At 39.2% G+C, this 23,915-nt stretch overlaps 1 protein-coding gene across 1 annotated transcript in view; it reads left to right on the forward strand.

Annotated features, from left to right (window-relative positions):
* prkcaa (protein kinase C, alpha, a) overlaps positions 1 to 23,915 on the forward strand; it is a 230,038-nt gene that overhangs the window by 192,788 nt on the left and 13,335 nt on the right. The window contains exons 14-16 of the mRNA XM_017692988.2: positions 4,905 to 4,985; positions 7,495 to 7,602; positions 17,109 to 17,249. Coding sequence (XP_017548477.1) covers positions 4,905 to 4,985; positions 7,495 to 7,602; positions 17,109 to 17,249 — 330 coding nt within the window. The remainder of the gene's footprint in view (positions 1 to 4,904; positions 4,986 to 7,494; positions 7,603 to 17,108; positions 17,250 to 23,915) is intronic.

Raw genomic sequence — 23,915 nt, forward strand, 5'->3', positions numbered from 1 at the left:
TTGTAGACCTCCACAAGGCTGGAAAGGGCTACAGGGCAATTGCCAAGCAGCTTAGTGAAAAAAGATCAACTGTTGGAGCAATTATTAGAAAATGGAAGAAGCTAAACATGCCTGTCAATCTCCCTCGGACTGGGGCTCCATCAAGATCTCACCTCGTGGCGTATCAATGATCCTAAGAAAGGTGAGGGAGGAGCTGGTCAATGACCTGAAGAGAGCTGGCACCACTGTTTCCAAGGTTACTGTGGGTAATACACTAAGACGTCATAGTTTAAAGTCATGCATGGCACGGAAGGTTCCCCTGCTTAAATCAGCACACGTCCAGGCCCGTCTTAAGTTTGCCCATGACCATTTGGATGATCCAGAGGAGTCATGGGAGAAAGTTCTCTGGTCAGATGAGACCAAAACAGAACTTTTTGGTCTTAATTCCACTCATCGTGTTTGGAGGATGAAGAATGATGAGTACCATCCCAAAAACACCATCCCAAAAGTGAAGCATGGGGTGGAAGCGTCATGCTTTGGGGGTGTTTTTCTGCACATGGGACAGGATGACTGCGCTGTATTAAGGAGAGGATGACCGGGGGCCATGTATTGCAAGATTTTGGGGAACAACTTCCTTCCCTCAGTTAGAGCATTGAAGATGGGTCGGGGCTGGGTCTTCCAACATGACTATGACCCAAAGCACACAGCCAGGATAACCAAGGAGTGGCTCCGTAAGAAGCATATCAAGGTTCTGGAGTGGCCTAGCCAGTCTCCAGACCTAAACCCTATAGAAAATCTTTGGAGGGAGCTCAAACTCCGTGTTTCTCAGCGACAGCCCAGAAACCTGGTTGATCTGGAGAAGAACTGTGTGGAGGAATGGGCCAAAATTCCTGCTGCAGTGTGTGCAAACCTGGTGAAACACTACAGGAAACGTTTGACCTCTGTAATTGCAAACAAAGGCTACTGTACCAAATATTAACATTGATTTTCACAGGTGTTCAAATACTTATTTGCAGCAGTAAGACTCAAATAAATTATTTAAAAAATCATACATCGTGATTTCCGGATTATGTCTCTCACAGTGGACATGCACCTAAGATGAAAATTTCAGACCCCTCTGTGATTTGAAGTGGGAGAACTTGCAAAGTCGCAAGGTGTTCAAATACTTATTTTCCTCACTGTATAATATATATATATATATATATATATATATATATATATATATATATATATATATATATATATATATAGTGTGTCTGTGTGTGTGTGTGTATATATATTGAACTATCTATATATATATATATATATATATATATATATATAGAACTACCTTAATTCTTCGTGGCAGACTTTCAACAAGGTGTTGGAAACACTCCTCAGAGATTTTGGTTGGTTGAGTTCCTGTTGCCTTTCTATCATCTGGAACCAGTCTGCCCATTCTCCTCTGACCTCTCAGATCAATGAGGCATTTTCGTCCACACAACTGACCGCTCACTGGATATTTTCTCTTTCTCTGTAAACCCTAGAGATGGTTGTGCTTGAAAATCCCAGTAGATCAGCAGTTTCTGAAATACTCAGACCAGCCCGTCTGACACCAACAACTATGCCACGTTCAAAGTCACTTAAATCCCCTTTCTTCCCCCATTCTGATGCTCGGTCTGCACTTCAGCAAGCTGTCTTGACCGCCTCTACATGCCTAAATACACTGAGTTGCGGCCGTGTGATTGGTTGATTAGCTATTTGTGTTAACAAGCAATTGAACAGGTGTACCTAATAAAGTGGGGCCGGTGAGTGTGTGTATATATATATATGATATATATATTTAATTCCTTTAAAAGCTCTTAGGATTATGCAGGTTTGTAGTGAGAATAGTCATCATGCTTTAATCAGTTTTAAGCTGTGCACACAGTTTGATATGAAATTATTCACTGTAGACTAAACAGACTGATTTCTTTACAGTGGTGGTGATAGGAACCAGGGGTTCTGATGTCCCAGTGATGGTGGTGATATGAACCAGGGGTTTGATGTCTATAACACAAATTATTTACTGTCTAAAACCCCCAGTTAACCTACACGTTTTGCCTTTCAGCGGTCTGCATCTACCCCATTGCTATGTGTAGTTAAAAAAAGATAAGTTCAGGACCAAAACCTTCTCAATATCATCATAAAACAGTGTCTCAGTGTATTCAGAAACATTTCATAAATAAATAACTTTCTTTGATGTAGTTTTTGTAGGCATTACACTCTTCAGACATTTGGTTCCTATCACCACCACTGTGAACAATGCTGTGTTGAGTCAAAGTTTATTTACATAGTGCTTTTAACAATCGGAGTTGTCACAAAGCAGCTTTACGTAAAAATCCAGCTCTAGGTCCCCATAATTGTCACCAATGGCGACAGTGGTAAGGAAACACGCCCTAAGAGCAAGAGGGAGAAACCTTGAGAGGAACCAAGACTCAAAAGGGGAACTCATCCTCCTCTGGTCAGCACCAGGAAGCAAACAATAACAGCAGAGAATGAGATTTGGCTGTTAGTATAAGATACGAAAAAAGAGGAAAGCAAGAAAAGAATGTCTATGATTACATGCAGCATCTGTCATCCAGTGTACATCAGCTTCTGTAATGAAGTCTGTAAATCCTTCATCCACCCCCTTCACCCCCCTTTGTGGAGTGGTTTTTCAAGTGCGACCTTGAAGCCCTAACCCAACTCTGGGGAAAATGGATTTTCAGCAGACGTCTGCCCGCTCTGAGCTATTGGGCTATTTTTAGCTCTGATATACTGTAACTGTCCACTCAGCTCATGAAACTGTCGTTTGGACGATCCTGCATCTTTATCCTTGACCGGTCCTGTTGTTGCTGACAGTTGAGCAGGAAAAGATCTGATCTAATTCTGTCAAATCCCAGAGTAACATCCTACACTTGTTCCAGTTACTCGAAGACATTTCATTTAAAGGGTCACATCAAAAACAGTGGAACTCATTTTTCCATGACCATTTTTCAGCCTCTCTTTATTTCTTGGAACTAAACCGGCTGTATTTTTCTCGGTGCCTCCAAGACTGATATATGTGAATGATCTAATGGCGGCTCTGTGTCAGGCTTTCCACAAAGCACTCTGGACTGAAACCGTGCAAACTGTTCAATTTAGACTGAAATTCTCAGTCACTCATTTTGTGGGTGTGAATCCTTTGGAAGCCTTCAGTGAGTTGCTTCCCAACAGCCAGGAAAACTGTTTAATCTCTTTCCTGTCTTCTGCTCTTTTCACTGACACTGACATCAGCTTTTATATGATGATACCAAATTAAGTGATTAGTGTATATTAAATGTACGTTAAAGACTGTTTCACTGTTTATCTGCTTCTGTTTGAACACATCTGAGCTGACTGAGAACAAAGGAGACAAACAGCGTTTTTATTCTGTCGTTCAGTTTATTTGTGTGTTAAAAGTGTGATACAACTTAACTGTATTTAATCTTGTGGTTAATCTCTTTTTTACTGTATTTAATCTTTTTTTTTTAATTGTATTTAATCTTGTTTTTTTCTGGCTGAAAACTGAAAGTGCTACTTTTGACCATTTTTGCTTGTTACTTTCAGTGGCCAAAATGTCAGTGCATCTCAAGTCTCATGATATGCACGTTAACCTATCCCAGCGGTCACTGAGTAGAAGGCAGGGAAAATTTTTGACCGGTCACCAGTCCATCTCAGTAATGCCTAGTATTTTTGATTTGTTTGTTAGTATAGTAGGGTATAGTGTATGTATCTGACGTGTTAGACTGTACTTTCAGTGGTCAGTGTGACCCAACTGTAACCCTGTGTAGCTCAGTGAGTCCAGAGAACGTTTCTAGTCAAAGCCAAATGCAAAGTATACATTCAGAGTAGCTCTAATCTGCATTAAATAATCACTGTGGGGTTTTATTGATGGGGCGTTCCTGGACTCTGATTGGACAATATGTGTATATGGTTAACATTCATCCTTGTAAAGTGCATATTGGGGACTGCATGGTGAGATACTTCACCCAAAGGCTTTTTTAACTAATTGAAATGCAGATTAAAAATGACTGTATACATCACAGCCACTCAGCACAGGCCAAACACTTCTGACTGTGGAAAATATTGTGGATGTGTGCAAGAGAAGTGCTCCTATGTGTGCGTGCATGCATGTGTGTGTGTGTGTGTGTGTGTGTGTGTGTGTGTGTGTGTATACGTTCATATACTTTATACTCGTTTGTGTGTGAAGATTTCATTTGGGGCCTGATTAATTAAAGCATAAGTGATGCTAATTGGGATGCATGGTGTAGCAGATGGTGGAGTTGGAACGAGAGCCATGAAAGTCAGAGCTGAATCACAGCGGACCAGACAAACCGCAGTGAACTTCACTAACAGCTAACAACAAGATACAGTACTGTACAAAAGGCAGAGACCAACACTTTATTCTATTTCCAGTCAAAACGGTCATTAAGTACAAAGTTACCCCAAGTTCTCAACAGCTAAATATCGAATTGTTCAGTATTTACTGTGTCCACTCTTCAGCTTTTTAAAAGCTTCCATTGTTTTCACGAGACTCACTTCCAGTTTCTCAAAGAAATCTGCAGCCAAAAGCTCAGTCTTAGAAGTTGGTTTAGCATTTTCTGCTTCTCAGCATAAAAGTTAACACATTCAGTGATGTTGAGCTCTGGACTGTGGGGTGGTCAGTCCAGATTCCAAGTGCAGTCTGTCCACAGGGGAAACACAAGTACACCCACTGATGCAGGAAAAATCTCTAAATACCGGCTCATTGTGGGTGATATTTATTGACTGATATAATTGGCTGACCGATTTGGGTCCGTGTTTTTTAACAGTATGTATTAGCTTCAATGATATTAAGATGATGATCAGCTGTTCTGACCCAGTTTAGTAACTGTGTTTGTATGTGTGTTGATGTGTTTGTGCAGATCATAGCGTACCAGCCATACGGGCGCTCTGTGGACTGGTGGGCATATGGTGTACTGCTGTACGAGATGCTGGCTGGACAGGTGAGTCCATCTTTATACACCGTCTCGTACCTCACAACATTTTGATTGCGAGACTTTTTTAATGATTATTTAGAATACAATTCATCATCTCAGCAGAATGACTAACCTTTTTTTTCCTGTGAAACATTGACACAGCCATGCTGTAAGCATGTCTTGGCAGATGTCATATGCTGTCATGAGCTGTCATGAGTATGTTTGGTAATGTATGTTGTTCTGGTTCATGTTATCATAACAGGTGATTGTCACAACAGATGTCATAATCTCTAATGTCATAACAGCTGGTGTCACATGCTAACTTTTGCTGTGTGCTCTTGTTTGCCATTATGATATCAAACATTATGTCATCTGCCATGACAGTCAACGCTAATGCTAACATGATACTGTTATGTTACTGAACAGAATCTGTCGTGACAATTCATGACTGTGTCACCATGGTTATGGTATGGTTGCGACAGTGTTATGTAGCAGCGCTCAAAGTGTTACTGTAAATTCTGTGAGTTTTTATGTTTGGAAAAAATAATAATAATAAATAAACAAAATAAGCAAAAAAACAGACAAATCAATAAAATATTTCAACTCCATCTACCCCGTAACTTTCATACAGGACAAACATATCAGTCAAAACATTTCTATTCACCGCCGGACACAATAGAGGCAATTTCCAAAAACGCTGTTCATTTTTTCCGTAGAGAAAATCAGCTTAGAGGTCTCTTCTGGCTACCTTTTACTCTTTATTGTTTTATGACCTCAGATCATTTCAAACTGTTTATACGCTTCATACTACTCCTCTCCTCCACCCGTACCCCCACCCTAAGGTCTATATCTGTGCATTTCAATTCTTCAGATACAGTTCAGTAAACACTATTGAATATTTCTTCCCTCTTATTATGTATTTTCAGCTCCATTCCAACTCTCTATCCTAATCAATAGCTTTTCATTGATTGCTTCCGTGAATATACCAGCCAGAATCTGATGCAGCCAGTGAGTTTGGGTATTTTTAGAGTAAATAGTGCTCTAAGTAATATCCTTTTCACTGGAGTCAGCATTGTGGCTATGGAGACACCTAATATAGTCTTACTACCATCCCACAGGGCTTTTTTCATTCATCATCCAGAGCAAGATTAGGAAAAGGATGGGGAGGGTATCTAAAATTAATGTGCTGTTTTCTTTTAACTTTGGATTTTTTGTTTTGTGTTATTGTTAAAAGGCTAATTGGAGTTTTAGAGGATTTTCCACCACAGAGTGGAGTGTGCTGCCTCTAGGCTACTCCATTGTGAGCTGTTGTTGTTGCCGTTGTTGTTTTTGTTTGTCAGGATGCCTGTGCTTCTCTCGTCTCAGCACCCTCATAATTTAGCCTCATGCAGCTTTTGCTGGGGTGACCTGTAATCCCACAGAGGTCGTTCTGAGGCTTTCTGTCAAGCACAGTCTGAAATGAAAGGAAGCAAAGTACTTTGGGTTGTTATAGACAAACAAGACTTGGGATGTTTCTCAGTGTATTGCTGGTAACTGCAGAGTTGAAATAAGAAATGTGCAGTAACACAGAGCAGAAGGGCAGGTAACTTAGCAGTCAGACTTTGAGATGTTATTGTTAAATCAGATTGTCAGCTGTTATTATAATATAGGCTTTTTAGAAGCTTGATATGCTATTGCTAATAGTTTGAAATGTTATTGGTAGCTGAAAGTTTGAGATGTTATTAGTAGCTTTTTAGATGGCATTAATCAGTTTTGAGTGCAATGAGTGGTAGGTAACTCTCCAGGGTTCATGAATTTGCCTGTGCACCACATTAAAAGTATTGGGACACCTACACATTACACCTACAGGAGCTTTCATGTCATCTCATTTTAACTCCATAGGCATTGGCCATTCATGGCTGAGTTGCTGTGGTTCCTAACTATGTCCACTTTTCATAATGTCACTCACAGTTGATCATGGAATATCTGGAAGGGAAGAAATTTTGAGAACTAACTTGTTGCAACAGTGGTACCATGCTTAAAATCAGTAAGCTCTTTAGAACTACCCAGTCTTTCACAAATGTTTGTTGAGGTTGACTGCATGGCTAGTAGCTTGATTTTATGCAGTAGGACTGAATGAAACACCTGAATTCAGTGATTAAGAGGTGTTTCCCAATACTTTTGGTCATATAGTTCTCTATCTTTGCAATAATACAGCACCAAAACTGACCAAAGAACACTTAGAAAATTACTAAAGACTGACCCCTCACGCAGGACACCCTTCATTCTTTATTGTGTGACATGGCATGCAGAGAGCTTACAGTAGTAACAAAGATAACAGCGTTTTGATATGACACAAGTGCTTTTAAAGGCAAACTGAATTAATACTGAATAATTAGGACTGAGGTTAAAGCAGAAGTTTCAGAATAATAAGTGAATAATACACCTAGATTAAGGGGTTAAGAGTTGAGGTTTCCCTGAACAGCTTCAGAATGTTGTGCTAAATAGTATGAAAATGATTTATTTATATTGTGGACCTTTTTCTGTCCCTCCACAGCCACCGTTTGATGGCGAAGATGAGGATGAGCTGTTCCAGTCCATCATGGAGCACAACGTGTCCTACCCCAAAGCCTTGTCCAAAGAGGCTGTGTCTGTCTGTAAAGGGGTGAGTTTATTGTATGTGTGCATTTACAGAGCTGGCTGTAATGGCCAGGTCACTTCTCTGCGCTATAATTTGCTAGAAAAATGTAAAAGCGTGAGAACATTTGTATTCAAAGGAAAAGCATCAGGTGTCATGGTGTCGTGGGAGATGGGATGGGGGATGGGGATGGGGGGGTAGCACATGGTCAGGTTGTTTTTGTGTTGAGAATCCTATTACAACATCAGCGTCTCTCCACCCACAGAGTGCTCTGTATGTGGTCAGATGAGCAATAACAAGCTTATTTTTTCCACAGTTGTACAGCACGTGTAAGGATTGTTGACCCACTTTAGGGACGAATGAAAGTATCTCTCTGTAACCTTGGGCTTGGCCTCAGTCAGAGTCAAATGTGTTCTCCCTACATACATGCATCGCAGGTGAAATTGTCATTGCATAGAAGATATTAATTGAAATGTCCCGGTTCCATAGATCATAACATTTTTATGTCCATTTTGTCGTCTTGGCTGTAAACATGTCTCAGTATGTGCTCATGTAGTATAGACTAAAAAATATAATATTAACGAAAAACACTTACTTTGCTCTGTTTTAAGCTTTAGCTCTGCTGTAGCCATTTTCCCGCATCTCCGGCAGGAAACCTTTCCTCAAAAGTAGAATAGTTTATTTTAAAATCTCTCATTTGATTTTTACGAGCCTGAAGTCAACTTCTCATTCTCCAGCTTCGAATTGTTCGAATTGCCCCGTTCCACCTGAAATGGTAAATGAAACAGCTGCACTATTTAAGGTGGAACAGGACAATTCAAATGAGAATCTGACTTCATCTTCGCAATTTTTTGTGTTTGACAGTGTTACTTTTAAATTAAACATATCAGGGAACCAGTTGGAGTGATTATAAATGCCATTTGTCTCCAAATTATCAAAATAATTAGAACAGGGAGACGAAAGAGGGGCTTGCTCTGTCCTCTCCACTCATCGACCTGGTATTGAAGTACCTCCAGGAATAGTGCACTCCTTTTATGGGGCAGTCATTTGGATGGAGGTTAGAGAGCTGGCCTTGTGATTAGAAGGTCGCTGGTTCGATCCCCAGAGCTGGCGGTACATGACTGAGGTGTCTTTGAGCAAGGCACCTAACACCCAACTGCTCCCTGGGCTGTGGATAAGGCTGCCCACCTCTCCGGGCAAGTGTGCTTACTGGACCCTAGTGTGTGTGTGTGCGCTCACTAGTGTGTATGTGGCGTTTCACTTCACGAATGGGTTAAATGCGGAGGTGAAATTTGCCTGTTGTGGGACTAATAGTGGTCACTTAATATCAAGTGTATAAAAAACAATTATAAGGATATTACCAATTACCTATATATATATATATATATATATATATATATATATATATATATATATATATATATATATATATATATACACTCACAGATGCACAGACAATCAATACAGGGGCGAGCTATATGGATCAACATAATGAATGGCTTAAACGCTTAAATGCACCTTTATTCTTTATCCATCAGTATTAACACACATACACACAAACACTGCCACTGCTGTAGGCTGCATATTAAACCTGCTCACTTTTTGTTTCTGAATGAATTCTGTGCCAGGAGCTGATCCAATTTAGATAAAAACAGACACTACTCTGCCTTTTAATAATGAATTTATCAGTCAGTCTTCATGACTTGGCATCTCTGGTGGTCACCATCGTCTCTGCAGGCCAGACAGACGACATTAGATGAAATGATAATCCAGTTGATCATCCAAGACATGTTTGGTGTCTGAAGTTTCTTTCTTTGTTTTGTACTAAAGCTACCAAGTAATAGGCTACTGGCTTGTGAGTAAATAGCATTAGCATTAGCTAGCTGCATATACACTTGTACCTCAAGCTGTGTGGATGGCTATTAAATAATCTCTACTAGACTTGCTTATTTGGCTTCTGACACTGATTGTCACTATAATTCGTCTAAAGCATGGACAGAATTTAGGCTTCAGTTTGGATGCTGTTGCTGCTGCTGCTGTCTTCAGCTGTGCTATGTACTTTTGTCCACGGTGAGTCACACAATGTCAGAACCCACATAAGCGGAGATTACTCAGAGTGACTTGATGATTTAATCATGCAGTTTGTCTGATGCTAAATGTGCTCACCACTAATGCAACACAAGTAGAAGTACTAGCAAAAGTGCTTTTGTTTATAAATGGTGAAGCATGTTTGTATTGATCTGCTGGGTCAGTAAAGATATTTAACAGATATGGTCTGATAAATGCTTTCTGCATCTGTTCCACAGCGCAGTTCAGGTTTGCCGTTAATGCCACGTTGCGCAGGTTCAAACAGATTCATATATATTTCTTAATATGCCGTGTCCCTCCCTTTTGCTTCAATAACAGTGTGCGCTTGGCATGACTCCATAAGTTTGTGCAAAAGCCTCTAATGGACAGATCAAATCCTCCAGTCGTCTGAACACAAGTTTCAATGGAAGAAGTAAAACTAAAAAACGTCGGGCATTTACGTATAAAGGTCTTAACGTGGTCAATTTCACAGATATGCTTAAATTTGAGTGGTAAACTAGAAATGTTTTTTTAATTTTTCAGGAATCTAAACTTGTCTGTTTATTTCTAGGTTTAAATAAAAAATACCATACAAGCATACATATAAACATTCTTTACTTTTAGTGTGAGTTAATAGGCAGAGGTTTTATTACAAGCATTTTTCAAAGATTTCTATTGGTCAAGTCCTCAGGAATTTTTCACATAATGCGAAATATCTGCTATGCTCAAATGATGGAGATAAGAAAAAATATGCACATACATAGATTCATATATATATATATATATATATATATATATATATATATATATATATATATATATATATATATATATACTGCTGCTGTCGGAACAAGACCTCATATCTGCATTTTGTTGTTTTTCGGTTTTTAACAATTTGAAAATGTTTGTTGGCCTTTACACTCTGTGTAAATTTCATGATGAATGAACAAGCACAAACATCCCAAATGGACTTGAAAAATGTCTGGTTACGTTAGCTTACATTAAAAGGAAAGTATGTTTTTTCCTTCTATATACACACACACACACACACACACACAGTATATGGGGTAAGCACTGACAGGCTGACCTCCCACTTCTTCAACCTCTGCAGCAGTTCTGGCAGCACTCATGCGTATATTTTTTGAAGCCAACCTCTGGATTTTATGCTGAACACTTGGACTCAACTTCTTCGGTTGACCTGGCGAGGCCTGTTCAGAGTGTTCTATAGCTCAGTTTCAGGGTGTTAGCAATCTTCTTATAGCCTATGTCATCTTTGTGGAAAGCAACAATTCTATTTCTCATATCCTCAGAGAGTTCTTTGCCATGAGGTGCCATGTTGAATATCCAGTGGCCACTATGAGTGAATTGCACTCAAAACACCAAATTTAACAGCCCTGCTTTCCTTTCACACCTGGAACCTTGTAACGATTCACATGACACCATGGAGGGACAACGACACAATTGGGCACAATTTGGACATGTTCACTGTGAGGTGTTCTCACTTGTATTGCCTGCTATTTATACATTAATGGCTGTGTGTTGTTATTTTCAGAGGACAGTAAATCTGCACTGCTATACAAGCTGTACATTGACTACTTATATCCAAGTTTCATTTCTACAGTGTTGTCCCATGAAAAGATATAATAAAATATTTGCAGAAATATTTTATTTTATATGTAACAGCCTGAAAAAATTCAACCCTGTGGCTTAGTGTCTTTGAGCTGATGACACATTGACCCTCCACACCTCCTTCATCACACCTTTTCAACCCCCCATCGCACAATAAATCTCTTTTACTTTCTTTCTGTCACACTCTCCATCACAGCACATCAATTCTTAACTGGTCACTGTCTGTTTCTTTACCTTCTCTCTTTTCTAACTCTCCTTCTCTCTTTTCCTCTCTCCCTTTTCTCTTATTCCCTCTTTCCCTCTCTTTTCCTTTTCATTCTAAATCCTTTTTCCTCTATCCATCTTGCTTTTTCTCTTTCCTGTCTACCTCTCTCTGTCACTCTCCCTCACTCACTGAGGTGCCAGTAGCTTCATCTGTGTTCATTTATTAGGAGCTGTTGAGGCAGTGTGTGTGTGTGTGGTTAATGGATATATAGAGGCTGTCAGAAAGCTGACCCAGAAAAAGAGAGAGAGAGAGAGAGAGAGAGAGAGAGAGAGAGAGAGAGAGAGAGAGAGAGAGTGAGTGAGAGAGAGAGAGAGTGAGTGAGAGAGAGAGTGAGTGAAAGAGAGAGTGAGTGAAAGAGAGAGTGAGAGAGAGTACGTAAGAACCCCTACTCTGAGATGTATTGACTTTACTTCACATTGTAATCATTATTGATGTTGAGAGTCAGTGTTCTGCCCTTTCTGCTCTGTGACTAAGAACTTTTTCAATCATCTATATTCGACCATTTGCATTTGAAACAAAAGCTTTTGTTTTCCTGGATATTTTCCTGAAAATGTTTCTAAGCATGGCTCCTAACACTTACCATAGTCATACAGAGACTAAGACCTAAGTGGTTCATTTGTTTTGACTACAGTTTATAAATAAATGAATACATAAATAACATAATAAATAAGAGCTCTTGTTAAATTCTAGGGTGATGCCTAAAAACATTAGCTTTGTGTTTTATTAAACTCAGAATAGTCTGAAATGCCAAAAATGATCCATTCAGGAGTCCTTTCTTCCAAAACTGACCACTAGTGAGCAACTAGAACCTTTGCAGAAGCACACTAAGAAAATGGCATACGTTGTTAATAAAGCTCAAAGTGCACAGATTTTCACCAACTCCTTAAATATAATTCAAATACTAAATGGTTGGTGCCGATCAGAGCGTCTGGGAGTTATTCAGTTTGCTGGACAATCAGCTACAATTACGGCCATAGAATGGTTGAATTGAATTGTATAATTGTTTCCATTGTTGTGAAAAACAGAGAACCATACATAAATAAATAAATAATAAAGTAAATAAATTCCAGTAGTTGACTGTCGGTACCTCAGTTGAGCAGAAACGCTGTGACTGATTGGCCGACACAGAGGACCTACTTCACTGAGCTGAGAGCTGTTCCAGAAGGATGAAATAATAAATCAAAAAACAATACATAAAGCTTCAGTTGGGCCACAGGTGTTCTCACCTGGGCAGGAAAGTCATCCACTTGACTACAAGACACACATGTGAGGGGGCTTTTTACAAGTGTGTGTCCATCAGGGGTTTTCAGAGAAAGAGATTTTCAGGTTTTTAAAGGTTTTTAAAGCCCTCCGTTCGTGGAACTGACCGTCCCTCAAGACTCACAGCTCACATGTGTCAAAGAACTTCCACAGTCTGTGTGTGTGTGTGTGTGTGTGTGTGTGTGTGTGTGTGTGTGTGTGTGTGTGTGTGTGTGTGTGTGTGTGTGTGTGAGAGAGAGAGAGTGCTCCATGTTTCATTATTAAAACTGAAAGAGAAAAGTTATTCATATTTGGTCATCAGGGTCCAGATGGCTAATTTTAGACAGTTCTTCTTATATATCGATACTGATATGCTGAATATATTATTTTGGGGAAAAAGAACAGGACATGAATTGTGGCCTGTGCAAATTTTAGGGCACGTTTTGTAAGTTTTTTTATTGTGTCTGATGTGTTAAACTAGGTAAATTAATAGAAATTGTTCATTTAAAATGCCACATTTAAGTGTGCCTCTACAGAGAATGTATAGCATATTTTCACTCAGAGAATCATAAAACACATTCTCCATCAATTTGAAGAACCATTTCACAACGCAAAGAACCCTTTAAGCATGTAAATTATTCAATATAGAACTCATGGCTATAAGTAGAAAGATTGTCTTTACAAAAAAAGATTTTGACATATATGTCAAAATTCAATACAATCATTTAATTTAGAAGAAAAGGTTTTACATTTTTTATTCATCTTACCTGCTTACCTACTTGTGTGTAAAGCTCACTTTGTGCTGTGAAGTTTCTTTTTTCTGTAGGTATCAGTTTTTCTCTCCATCTGCTCTTCTTTTATCTGAAGTTGAGTCTGAGCCTTTTTTCTCTCTGACAGTTTCTATACAGCTCTGATGGAGCCGTCAGCCTCGTCCACTAATTTATTAAAAAGAGCTGCTGTCTGTTACTTAATTCATTACTTTACTGGGCTAAAAATAGGGGTTTTAGGAATTTAAGAGCCAAGAAGCACTCCTACCCCCCAAAAAAGTTCAGACAGCTTTTAAAGTTGTTCCTAGTGAATCATATAAATCATTGGTGCACTGGGAGAAACATTTAGTGATTGTTTCATGGTCGTTTCCATTTCCAGTTCCTTTACAAATTGGCTGCTGAGGCAAATATTTGGCTGTATAAAACTTTTTGTGTTCCAATCAAAACTTCTTTATTTGATATGTCCAACCTGCGTATAAATATGTGGATGGTAAGCCAGCTAGTAACCCCACTGTTGTGCATGTGTGGTCGTTCAGTCTGTTTGTTGTTGTGCTCTGGTGGACAGTTTCATTTTCAGCTCGCTCTGTTGAACAGTGGACCCCATGCAGCCTGAGAAAATAGCTGTGAATTATCTGAGCTCAGAGCCGCTGGTCTGGACTAACAGTAATATCATCACAGAGAGTGCAAACCTACAAACAAAGCCCTCGCCAGATACCTTACATACTCTCTAAACCTCTCTCTACCCCGCCTCTCTCTCTCCCTCTCAATCTCTCTTTCTCAGTTTCTCTCTCTCTCTATCTCTCTCCCTATATATATATCAGTCTCTCTCTCCCTCCCTGTGTACCGTGTTGATGAGATCTGTTCTCTATAACACTGTGTGAAATTGTTCATCTCTCAGACACTAGTGCGTGTATTATGATGAAAAATGGAACATTACTACATATGCATACACACACACACACACACAGCCCTATGATACATTTGCGCTGCTGTGAATTGGTCTGTCTGTGCATGTGTGTGTGTTGATGGAGCAGGAAGGAATCTGTATTCTGAAAGAGACACTGGGACTGTGTTTAAAAGTTGTAGTTTTAGTGCCCAACTTCTATTTATTTGTTTAACACATTGGAAAAAATTATAAAACTACATTTAAAATTTTTTAAACTATATATATATATATATATATATATATATACATATATGTGTGTTGCAGCTGTCGGACCAAAACCGTTTTTTGGCATAAAACTTACACTGTGTGTGGATGAATGGATGGATAGACTAAAATAAATGTAGCTATATATATATATATATATATATATATATATATATGGCCCTGCGGTGGACTGGCGACCTGTCCTGGGTGTATCCTTTTGCCCAATGAAATGCTGGATAGGCTCCAGCAACCCCCGCCACCCAGAATAACAAGCGGCTTAGAAAATGTGTGTGTTTGTGTGTGTGTGTGTGTGTGTGTGTGTATACATATATATATATATATATATATATATATATATATATATATATATATGTGTGTGTGTGTGTGTGTGTGTGTGTGTGTGTGTGTGTGTGTGTGTGTGTGTGTATGTGTATGTGTATGTATGTATATAAATATATACATACATACACATACACACACACACATATTGTACAAAAGCCCAGCTGTGATAGTTATTGGTTTGTCATACTATTTGTGAGTTTTAGTCAGGCAGGTGGTTAGCCACCTATGTTAATCAGTTTGAAGCCCCTCTAGGCCCTCTAATTGCCAGTTCAGCAAGGGGCAAGGTTGAGTAGCAGCAGGCCGACTCTCTATTCAGACAGTATCTAACACTGAGTTTAGCCTCTAGAAGTATATTTATATTGATTTTAGTGTAATATTCTTTGTTATTTAGATGTTCTAATCCTATTGCTGTTAGGTGTGATGTTAATCATGCTAATCGACGCTAATCGCGATTAGCATGCTAACACAGTATTTAGCTTATTGTTAGCCTCAGTGCTGCTTGTTCAGGCTTAGTTCAGGCTTATTTGTGTTATATCTACCTTATTTTGCTAAGTTACAGACTAGCTACGTATGGCTATGTGATTTATATGCACATTGTGTGATAAGATATGGCTACGCTACGTGTATATTGCTGCTATTGCTAAGTTAAGCTTATTGATATACACTAGCCATGTTTTCCCTTTCATTTCTCTCATTTCAGAACCACACTAAAACATTACTACATATCCATTCACGCAAGCTATCCTAGAGCAGATTCTGAGCACTCTTCAGCTATCTGATATAGCATAGCCATCTTGTTACCTCTGTGTTGTGGGTGTGAAGATTCAATAAATCTCTTTCTGAAAGACATAACTTGACTCGTGTTCTAACCGGACACTCTGTGGAGGTTGCCACCGGAAGTAAGAAACAGCAGTACATAGTCATAATCCTTTACACACACACACATACACACACACACACACACACACACACACATATATATATATATATATATATATATATATATGCCTTCTACCTAATGACCACTGGGATAGCACCCCACAAGCATCCTCCCAGGGCAAAGAAAGAAAAGCGGCTTAGAAAATCAACACAAAAATGGAATTTGACCAGGGGTGCCCAAGCTTTTGCATAGAAAGATAGATACATAGATGCTGTGTTTGTGCAGCAGGCCTGACGAAATCAGACAGTAGCAGTGTGAAGGTTGGGAAAGTTTCTATGTCTTATTATTCTTTTTATCCACTTATTTTTTATCCTGACAAATTTTACTTGCACTAAATGTTTTGCTTCAACCTTAGTAAGCTTGACTATCAAATTTCACATTTTCAGCAAAACTGCATTAGCTGGGCTGACCTGTTACATCCAATGAAACTGTCTAAGCATTGGCCTTACTGTTAGGAAGTCGCAGGTTTGATCCATAGTGATGCCACAGCCATCCACAGTTGGTAGTACAAGAGAGCATACCTGTCCTCTTTCTCTCTTTCTGGGTGGGTAGGAGTCTTTCTCCGTTACGCAGCACAATGCTAGCCAAATCATCTATTAGCTGACATAACAGAAGTAGGTAGCATTGTTCACCTCCAAGTGTGTTGAGCTGTGCAGTGCTGTTGTGTTAGCCACAGTTTGAAAAGATGTGTGGGAGCTCTTGGAAGAAGTGTGAACCAGCCTTGACTGGGTAGCTGGTTAGCATTGTGTGATGGAGACCGAGCTAGCAGGTAGAACTGGATACAACTAAACTATGGGAAAAATGTACTTCTAATAAATAAAATAATTGTCCATAAGAGAATAGGTAATTCTTAAAGTGGGAAATGAAAACTTTAACCAACGCTACCTCTGTTGTGAAGATGGATCAGTGGCTAGCAGTCAGAATTGGTTGACACCACAGAGATTCTTGATGTATTTGTCTAATGCATGCTAGATATTGTAGTGAGAGAACACTGATGAACAAAAACAAAGGCTGAGGATTACAGTAATACACTAGAGAGTACTCTATAACATGACAAAAAACGTAATAAACTACATATTAAAGCATATATTACACCCAAAAATAATGATAATGATGTCCTGTCCTGTGTCGTAGCTCATGACGAAGCACCCTACAAAGCGGCTGGGCTGTGGTCTGGAGGGTGAGCGGGACATTCGGGAGCATGCGTTCTTCCGTCGGATTGACTGGGAACGCCTGGAGAACAGAGAGATACAGCCTCCATTCAAACCAAAAGTGGTGAGTGACCACAGGCCAGATATTTCATAAAGCCAAGACTGACACATTTTGATCTGTCTGATCATGCAGACAGTCTGAATACCTCTCTGTTACTGAGCTTGACCTTTTCTGCCTTTGTTAAGGCCTTTTGCCATTGCACTAAGTCTAGTAGAATGCAACTGACCAGATGCTGCAGTGATTATTAATTCAGGATTTGATCTGTTTTCTGTCTGCGATGTCCTGATTGGAAAGTCTGTATCTGAATCAGGCCAGACATACTTCTATCCTTTATTTAAGACAATTTTACCCTGTTAAGCCACTGTCATAGTGGTGATATTAATGGGCATTACCCTCACCTGCCATGGCAAGTGTGTTTTCAGAAGTGAACAAGCAGTCATCACAGCTATCTTCTTTGGTATGGACCACTCACATCCTTAGTACAATCTGTTTTAACTGGACTTTGTTCGTTAGAGCACTTTGAAATATAAAAAGAGTATTGAACATGCCTACATTTAAATGGGAATTACACCGATTTTCCAATTTTCTACATTACCCAAAGGGGGAGATGCTAGCAAAGTCATGCAGAGAGGTTTGATATGAACCAGTTCATCACAGAGAAACTTACTGACTCAGATTCTTTACAGTGGTGGTGATAGGACCCAGGGGTCAGATGATCTATGATGCAAATATAGACATTCACTTTCCAAAACCACCAGTAAACCTACTTGTAATTTTTATATGCTAAACTGATGCTGAAAAATAGCAGAACATCTCAAAACTATTGTAAAGCAATGTCTCAGCTGTCAGGAAACATTTTCATAACCATTTTCTTGTAATTACTTTCTGTGAGGGAGTTTTTAGAGGTAGATGTCTGGTTCATATTACCAACATTGTGAACTTTTCTGACCTGATAATGGCACTCGGAATGAGTTTGTTTACATCTTAGCTATACAGAACAATTGAAATTTCTCTTTAATACATTTGAAATTTGCACTATGCAATATTATCTACAAAAATGCAAATCCCAAATTCAATACTGTATTCACAAACTTTATCAGAGTGGGAATGCTGATCTAGGATCAGGTTCCTCTCTAATTTACCTTGACTTTACTGACAGGAACAGATCCCAGATCATCAGTCCTACTCTGACAAGCTTTGTGAGGCAAAAAAGCTTGATAAGAACATTCCTGCTGAAAATCTGGGGAAGTATTGATCTCTCAAGTGCACTTCTTTTCATTGTCCATCTGTGGACTAATGTGCGCTGTGACTGATAAGCTATCCGCTATTCTGTGCAGTGCTTTGTGGTTTTACACATACATTCAAGTTGAAAGAATGTTGTTGCCATTGAAAAATGTCATACATCATGACCAAAATTACAGCTGACCAATGTGGAGGAGGCATTTTCTCTGGTTGCTGACATGGAGGAAAGGGTAGTTGTGGCTGTTTTTGAACATAGAGACCTGTACAGACTCTTGTCACAAGATTTACACAAACAATGTAAATAAGAAAAAGATTTTCAGTTCATTTTTAAGTCAGTTTTCTGTTTAAAAAGGAATCCTCTGAAACCGTTTCATTTTCTTAGCCATGGTATTTTGGATCTTGCAGTGCTATTGTAAAAATCAACTATAGAGACCCCCAACTGCTCGTATTAACTTTCTGTCTTCCTACCTGAAATGAAATAGTGAGGTTTTAGAGAAAGAGACAGAGTCAGTGCACATATGAGGCCCGTGGCTCTGTGCCATGGCTCTGTGGGCTGGGCAGGTGTGTGTGCGTTTGAGTTAGTGCATGTGCATCTGCCCATAAGCATCTGCCACAGTGAAAAATGCAGCAATCAAAGCATTAAAAAACAAGCCACTGCAAAAAGGGGTCAAGTGGCTGGACGCAGGAATGATCGTCCTTGGAGTGCAGATGTTCGAGACACCATTTTGAGTATGATATGTGTGTAAGGTAAGTGACTCAAATTAGCATAAAGCCAAGATACATGGTGTAGATTAGTCTGGGAGCATGAGTGTCAGCCAACACTATCCATCTGCAGAGATGGAGAGCCAGCAGCAGCTTCAGAGCATTGCTGTGGTTTTAGGTTTGGACCGTCTAGCAGTTAGTTACCTGAATTTATTAGCAAGCCGGCTAAGACATCATAGCTAACCTGATTAAACAAATAGAAAAATCTACTTTATACAATTTTCCACTTTCCACAGATGTACTTGATCATCCAAAGTATGTTTGGTGTACAAATTTTGCTGCTTTATTTTAGCACTGGAGCTTCAAGGCAAACACTGGAAGTCAATAGTCACCCAAATGTTTTCAATAAGTGTATCCCCAAAACCTCTCTCAACCAACTCAAACCTCATTCAGGTCTTAATTAACCCTCTGGGGTCTAAATATGTGTGTCTTTATTTTTCTGATTATACAGTGAAGAAAAACAGTTAAAACATTTCCTGAATCTATAGAGTCACCCTTTTCATTCTGTCTTATTACGAGATTGTACCTGACTCACACCCAGAGTTATGAGGCTCTGAAGAGGGGCTGAGATACACATCATCTGCCTCTAACTGTGCGGAACTGGTGGATTCATATCTCTCTACATTTTCTGTGAAATTGATCAATGGACACTTAGGAAATCACTAAGGACTGACCCATCCTTCTGGAAACCCTTCATTCTTAATTCACTCTACATTGGAGACACATGTAAAATGGCGTGCAGAGAGTTTACAGCAGCTGGAGTAGCAACGAAAATAACAGAGCATTTTGATACAAAACATAAATATCATGTTATGTGCAAGCACGAATTTCAGAAGATCTAGAAAATACCCTCTGGCTGCAGAGGGTTAAGGTGTTGCAGACTAGTTGATGTAGTTTAGCATGACTTACTGTAAACTATAAAAAATGACCGCAGCGGGCAGACATTATAGACAGTAGGTATTGCACCGAATTCCACCTCTCCTTCATGTGCTTTCATGTCACTTTGGCATATGTTGCTACAGATTGCATTCATGATTTCAGTTGTTTCTGTGTTTGAATAACTGTTAATGTTGTTAATTTTTTGAACTAGTGAAACCCACAATAATATGCTGTCGGTCCTTCATGTGCCAGCAAAACAGCTCCAACCTGCCAGGGCCTGGAGTCTACAAGACCTCTGAAGGTGCACTGTGGGATATGGTACCAAGACATTACCAGCCCTGTTAGTTCTGAGGTGTAACAGCTGCAGATCAGACTTGTTGTTCCAGCACATTCAGAGGTTAGCAGAGGTGGACAGAGGTTAGCCTGGGCATTCTAATCAGTCTGTAAAACCCTATAGGTAGCAGTCCAGTGTACTGTATGTGTTGTGACATAATCCTTCAGTAACTGTTTCCAGAATGAAATGGATAGCCTTCATTACCCTCACACATTGAGGAGTCTTGAGTGCCCAACACTCTCTTGCTAGTTCATGGTTTATTGCTCGTTAAACCACTATCAGCAGTTCCTCACCACTGCTGACCGGAAGTACCCCACAAGCATTTCCATTTCATTCCATGTCATCTGGTCATAAAGATCTGGCCCACATGAGAGTCACACAGGTCTTCACGCCTTTCCATTTCTCCTGCATTTAAACACACTGACTACACTGTAAAATTATTTTTTTTGTCAGATCACAAAGAACTCATTAAGTTACATGAGTCATTTTAAATAGAAGCTGACTTGTTAGTTGCTAATCGACCCAAGACTGAAGTCATGTCATGCCCTGAAACTGCAGGCCTGGAACCACTGCTGGATCTCCAAGGATCTGCAAATGGATGCCTGGAGTTTAGTATGCGGGTGGTTTTCATTCTAAATGTGAGCGCCCAGCCGGTGCAGACAGATAGTGCTCTAATCTCCAGACATCTTCAGAAAAATATGTTCCACACGTTGCAGCCAGGTGGCTTTCTGTGATTTCTACACTAATATAAGCATTCTTTGTATTCCTCTCATGGGCTCTGTATGACTGCATCTCCTCAATCACGCCGCATACAAAATACATTCAATCAAATGTTGGCCAACGATAAAATTTAACCCAAAGATAGATGATCAGCCAGGACATGTTTGGTGTCTGCAGTTTGCAACTTTAGTGTTACATTGAAGCAACAAGGCTAGTATAGCTAACTAGTAACAGGGGCTTATGTACAAGGGTTAGTGATTGTGCTAACTTCATACCTACATCATCACACACCAGGTCTTGCGTAGAATTCAAAAGTAAAGACGGCTGCTTTGGCTCTATTTAGCTGTGTGATGTACTTTTGTGTTTCTAGGTATCCATAGGATGAGTGTGGATACTGGAGTACTCAGATAACCATTCGAGGTGCTTTAAATCACTATTTGGATTTGAATACTCGTTACGTTTTGTCATGGAAAAACAACTAGTGTAATGCTAATTTTATGTTTTAACACAACTGCAAAATGTGCGGAGTTTACTTGGGTGTATGCATATTATGCTCTGCTAGTACGAAGCACGAATGCCTTGATGTAAGTGCCTTGATAAGGACCCGACTGAGACGACTTCTCTGACAAACTATCGTGTTGGCTAACATCATCCACCCGATGAAGAAAACTATGAGTCCTGTTTAGCATCCAGTGACGTACCGGTTAGCTCATTTGCTCATCTGAAGAGGCCGCCTCTGTTGCTCACCTAATTCAAAAACCTACCTATTTCAATATTTTTGACCTAAACAGTGTATCATTCATTGTCATAGATCACACCAGCGAGTCTATGTCTTTTTTCTTTTTCTTTTTTTCACTCTAACACAGCTGGTTCTTTTCAGGAAGAGCTGATGGATTGAGGCAGGTGTGCTGGAGTAGGGAAGGCTGGACACTCTGAAGGGAATTTCCACTCTAATCCAGCTCTATACGCTATATGACCTTGTTCATTATAATAAGATTAGAGCCATTAATAGTGGATTATAACAATTCTGAACAATTAGCTTCATATTGAGTGTGAAATGGGAAACAGTCATACTGGTGTTAATCAGGGACTGTTTAAAAATATATAAAACACAAATTCTGTTTTTTACAAGAACCTTAGAAAATAGTTTCTTTTCTCTCTCTCTCTCTCTCTCTCTCTCTCTCTCTCTCTCTCTCTCTCTCTCTTTCTCTCTCTATCTCTCTCTCTCTCTCTCTCTCTTTCTCTCTCTCTCTTTCTCTCTCTCTCTCTCTGTCTCTGTCTCTCTCTCTCTCTCTGTCTCTCTCTCTCTCTCTCTCTCTCTCTCTCTTTCTGTTAGCTGAAGTAGGTCATTGCATTTCTATGTGTGTTGTGTGTAATCTACAGTATAAAATGTAGCTTTTCCTCTTTTTAAACCTCAAGGGCTCCTGTTCTAATGACCAAGAGAATACTGGCCTTCCTACATCACACAAGCGCCCCGTATGAGCCCTGTGTGTTTGTGTGTGTGTGTGTGTGTGTGTGTGCTCAGCTGTTTTCTGTGCATGTTTAAGGAAAATATAGAACAAGTAGATGTATGATTTTGTTTACCTGTGTGTGTTTCTGTCTGTCTGCCTGTGTGTCTACACGTCTGTGTCTTTACATATACAGTCATATACATAAGTTTGGGTGCCCCAGGTCGCATGGCATGTTTTGATCATTTTCTAGGTGAAATACATCCAAAAGTTAACACGTCCTCTGCAGAGAACACACTTCTGCACATTTTAAAACAAAACTACTGTTTATTTGCTGGATTTCACACTTTTTATGGTTTTTTTTTTTTCAATATGGTAAATTCAGCAAGTAATTGTGCACTAAAAGTCCTTAAATGTGTTCTCTGTAGAGGATATGTTAACTTACTTTCACTTAGGAAATGACTGGGTTCAAACTTTCGAGTATGTCTATACAGTAATATGCGAGTCTTGGGCACCTAAGATAAAAAGTGCTCTCACTGCAGTACAGCCACTGTATGGACTTGTTCAAATCCATCAGTAGCACACCTGATGTAATTTAATAGAAAATGTAGAACATAAATTGGGGGAATTGAATGATAACTACAAATAATATTGAATTGCCTTAAGGAGATATTTGAAAATGATTGAACGTACAGCTCTGTGTAACAGTCTTAATTACATTGTTTAAAGCCATGTATTTTGGCAATAACAGTGTTTTTGTTTGTGGAAATGTAAACCTATCATTGTATATTACATATATATTATTTGCATCATATGCATCAAACACTGATGCAGTAAAAATTAACTTTACTTTTTTAGTGTGAAAAAAGTAATTATTAGCTAGTTTGAAGAAAAAACGGTACCAGGTGTTCCTCGAAGCCTCACATTCATCAGTACATTTGATTAAACCAAATCCAAATGAAGCACAGATTAGTCAAACCAGGAGGTGGATGATTGGCTACAGTAATACTGGGCTTCCTCGAGGAGAGATCACTGATACATAAAAGCACTATTTACTGTATTAATGTTATAATTGATTCATCATTTTTTCTGCTATTAGTTTTTGTAAGCGAAAACCCACTGACTAAGCAGATAAGCATCTTTTTTAAATCAGAGTTTCTTAGGTATCTAAAATATTTTGCGCAGTTCTGTACATCAAATTACTACTTACTGTAGTAATGTTATCTGTATTTATTCTAATGTTATGTTTTTTCAGAAGATAAACATGTACTGCCCAATTAAAAAGTTATGAGATTTTATGATTATTAATGTCTGAATATACATATTTCACTAGTAGCTATATTG

Source organism: Pygocentrus nattereri, chromosome 30, assembly GCF_015220715.1.
Source record: "Pygocentrus nattereri isolate fPygNat1 chromosome 30, fPygNat1.pri, whole genome shotgun sequence".
NCBI lineage: Eukaryota > Metazoa > Chordata > Actinopteri > Characiformes > Serrasalmidae > Pygocentrus > Pygocentrus nattereri.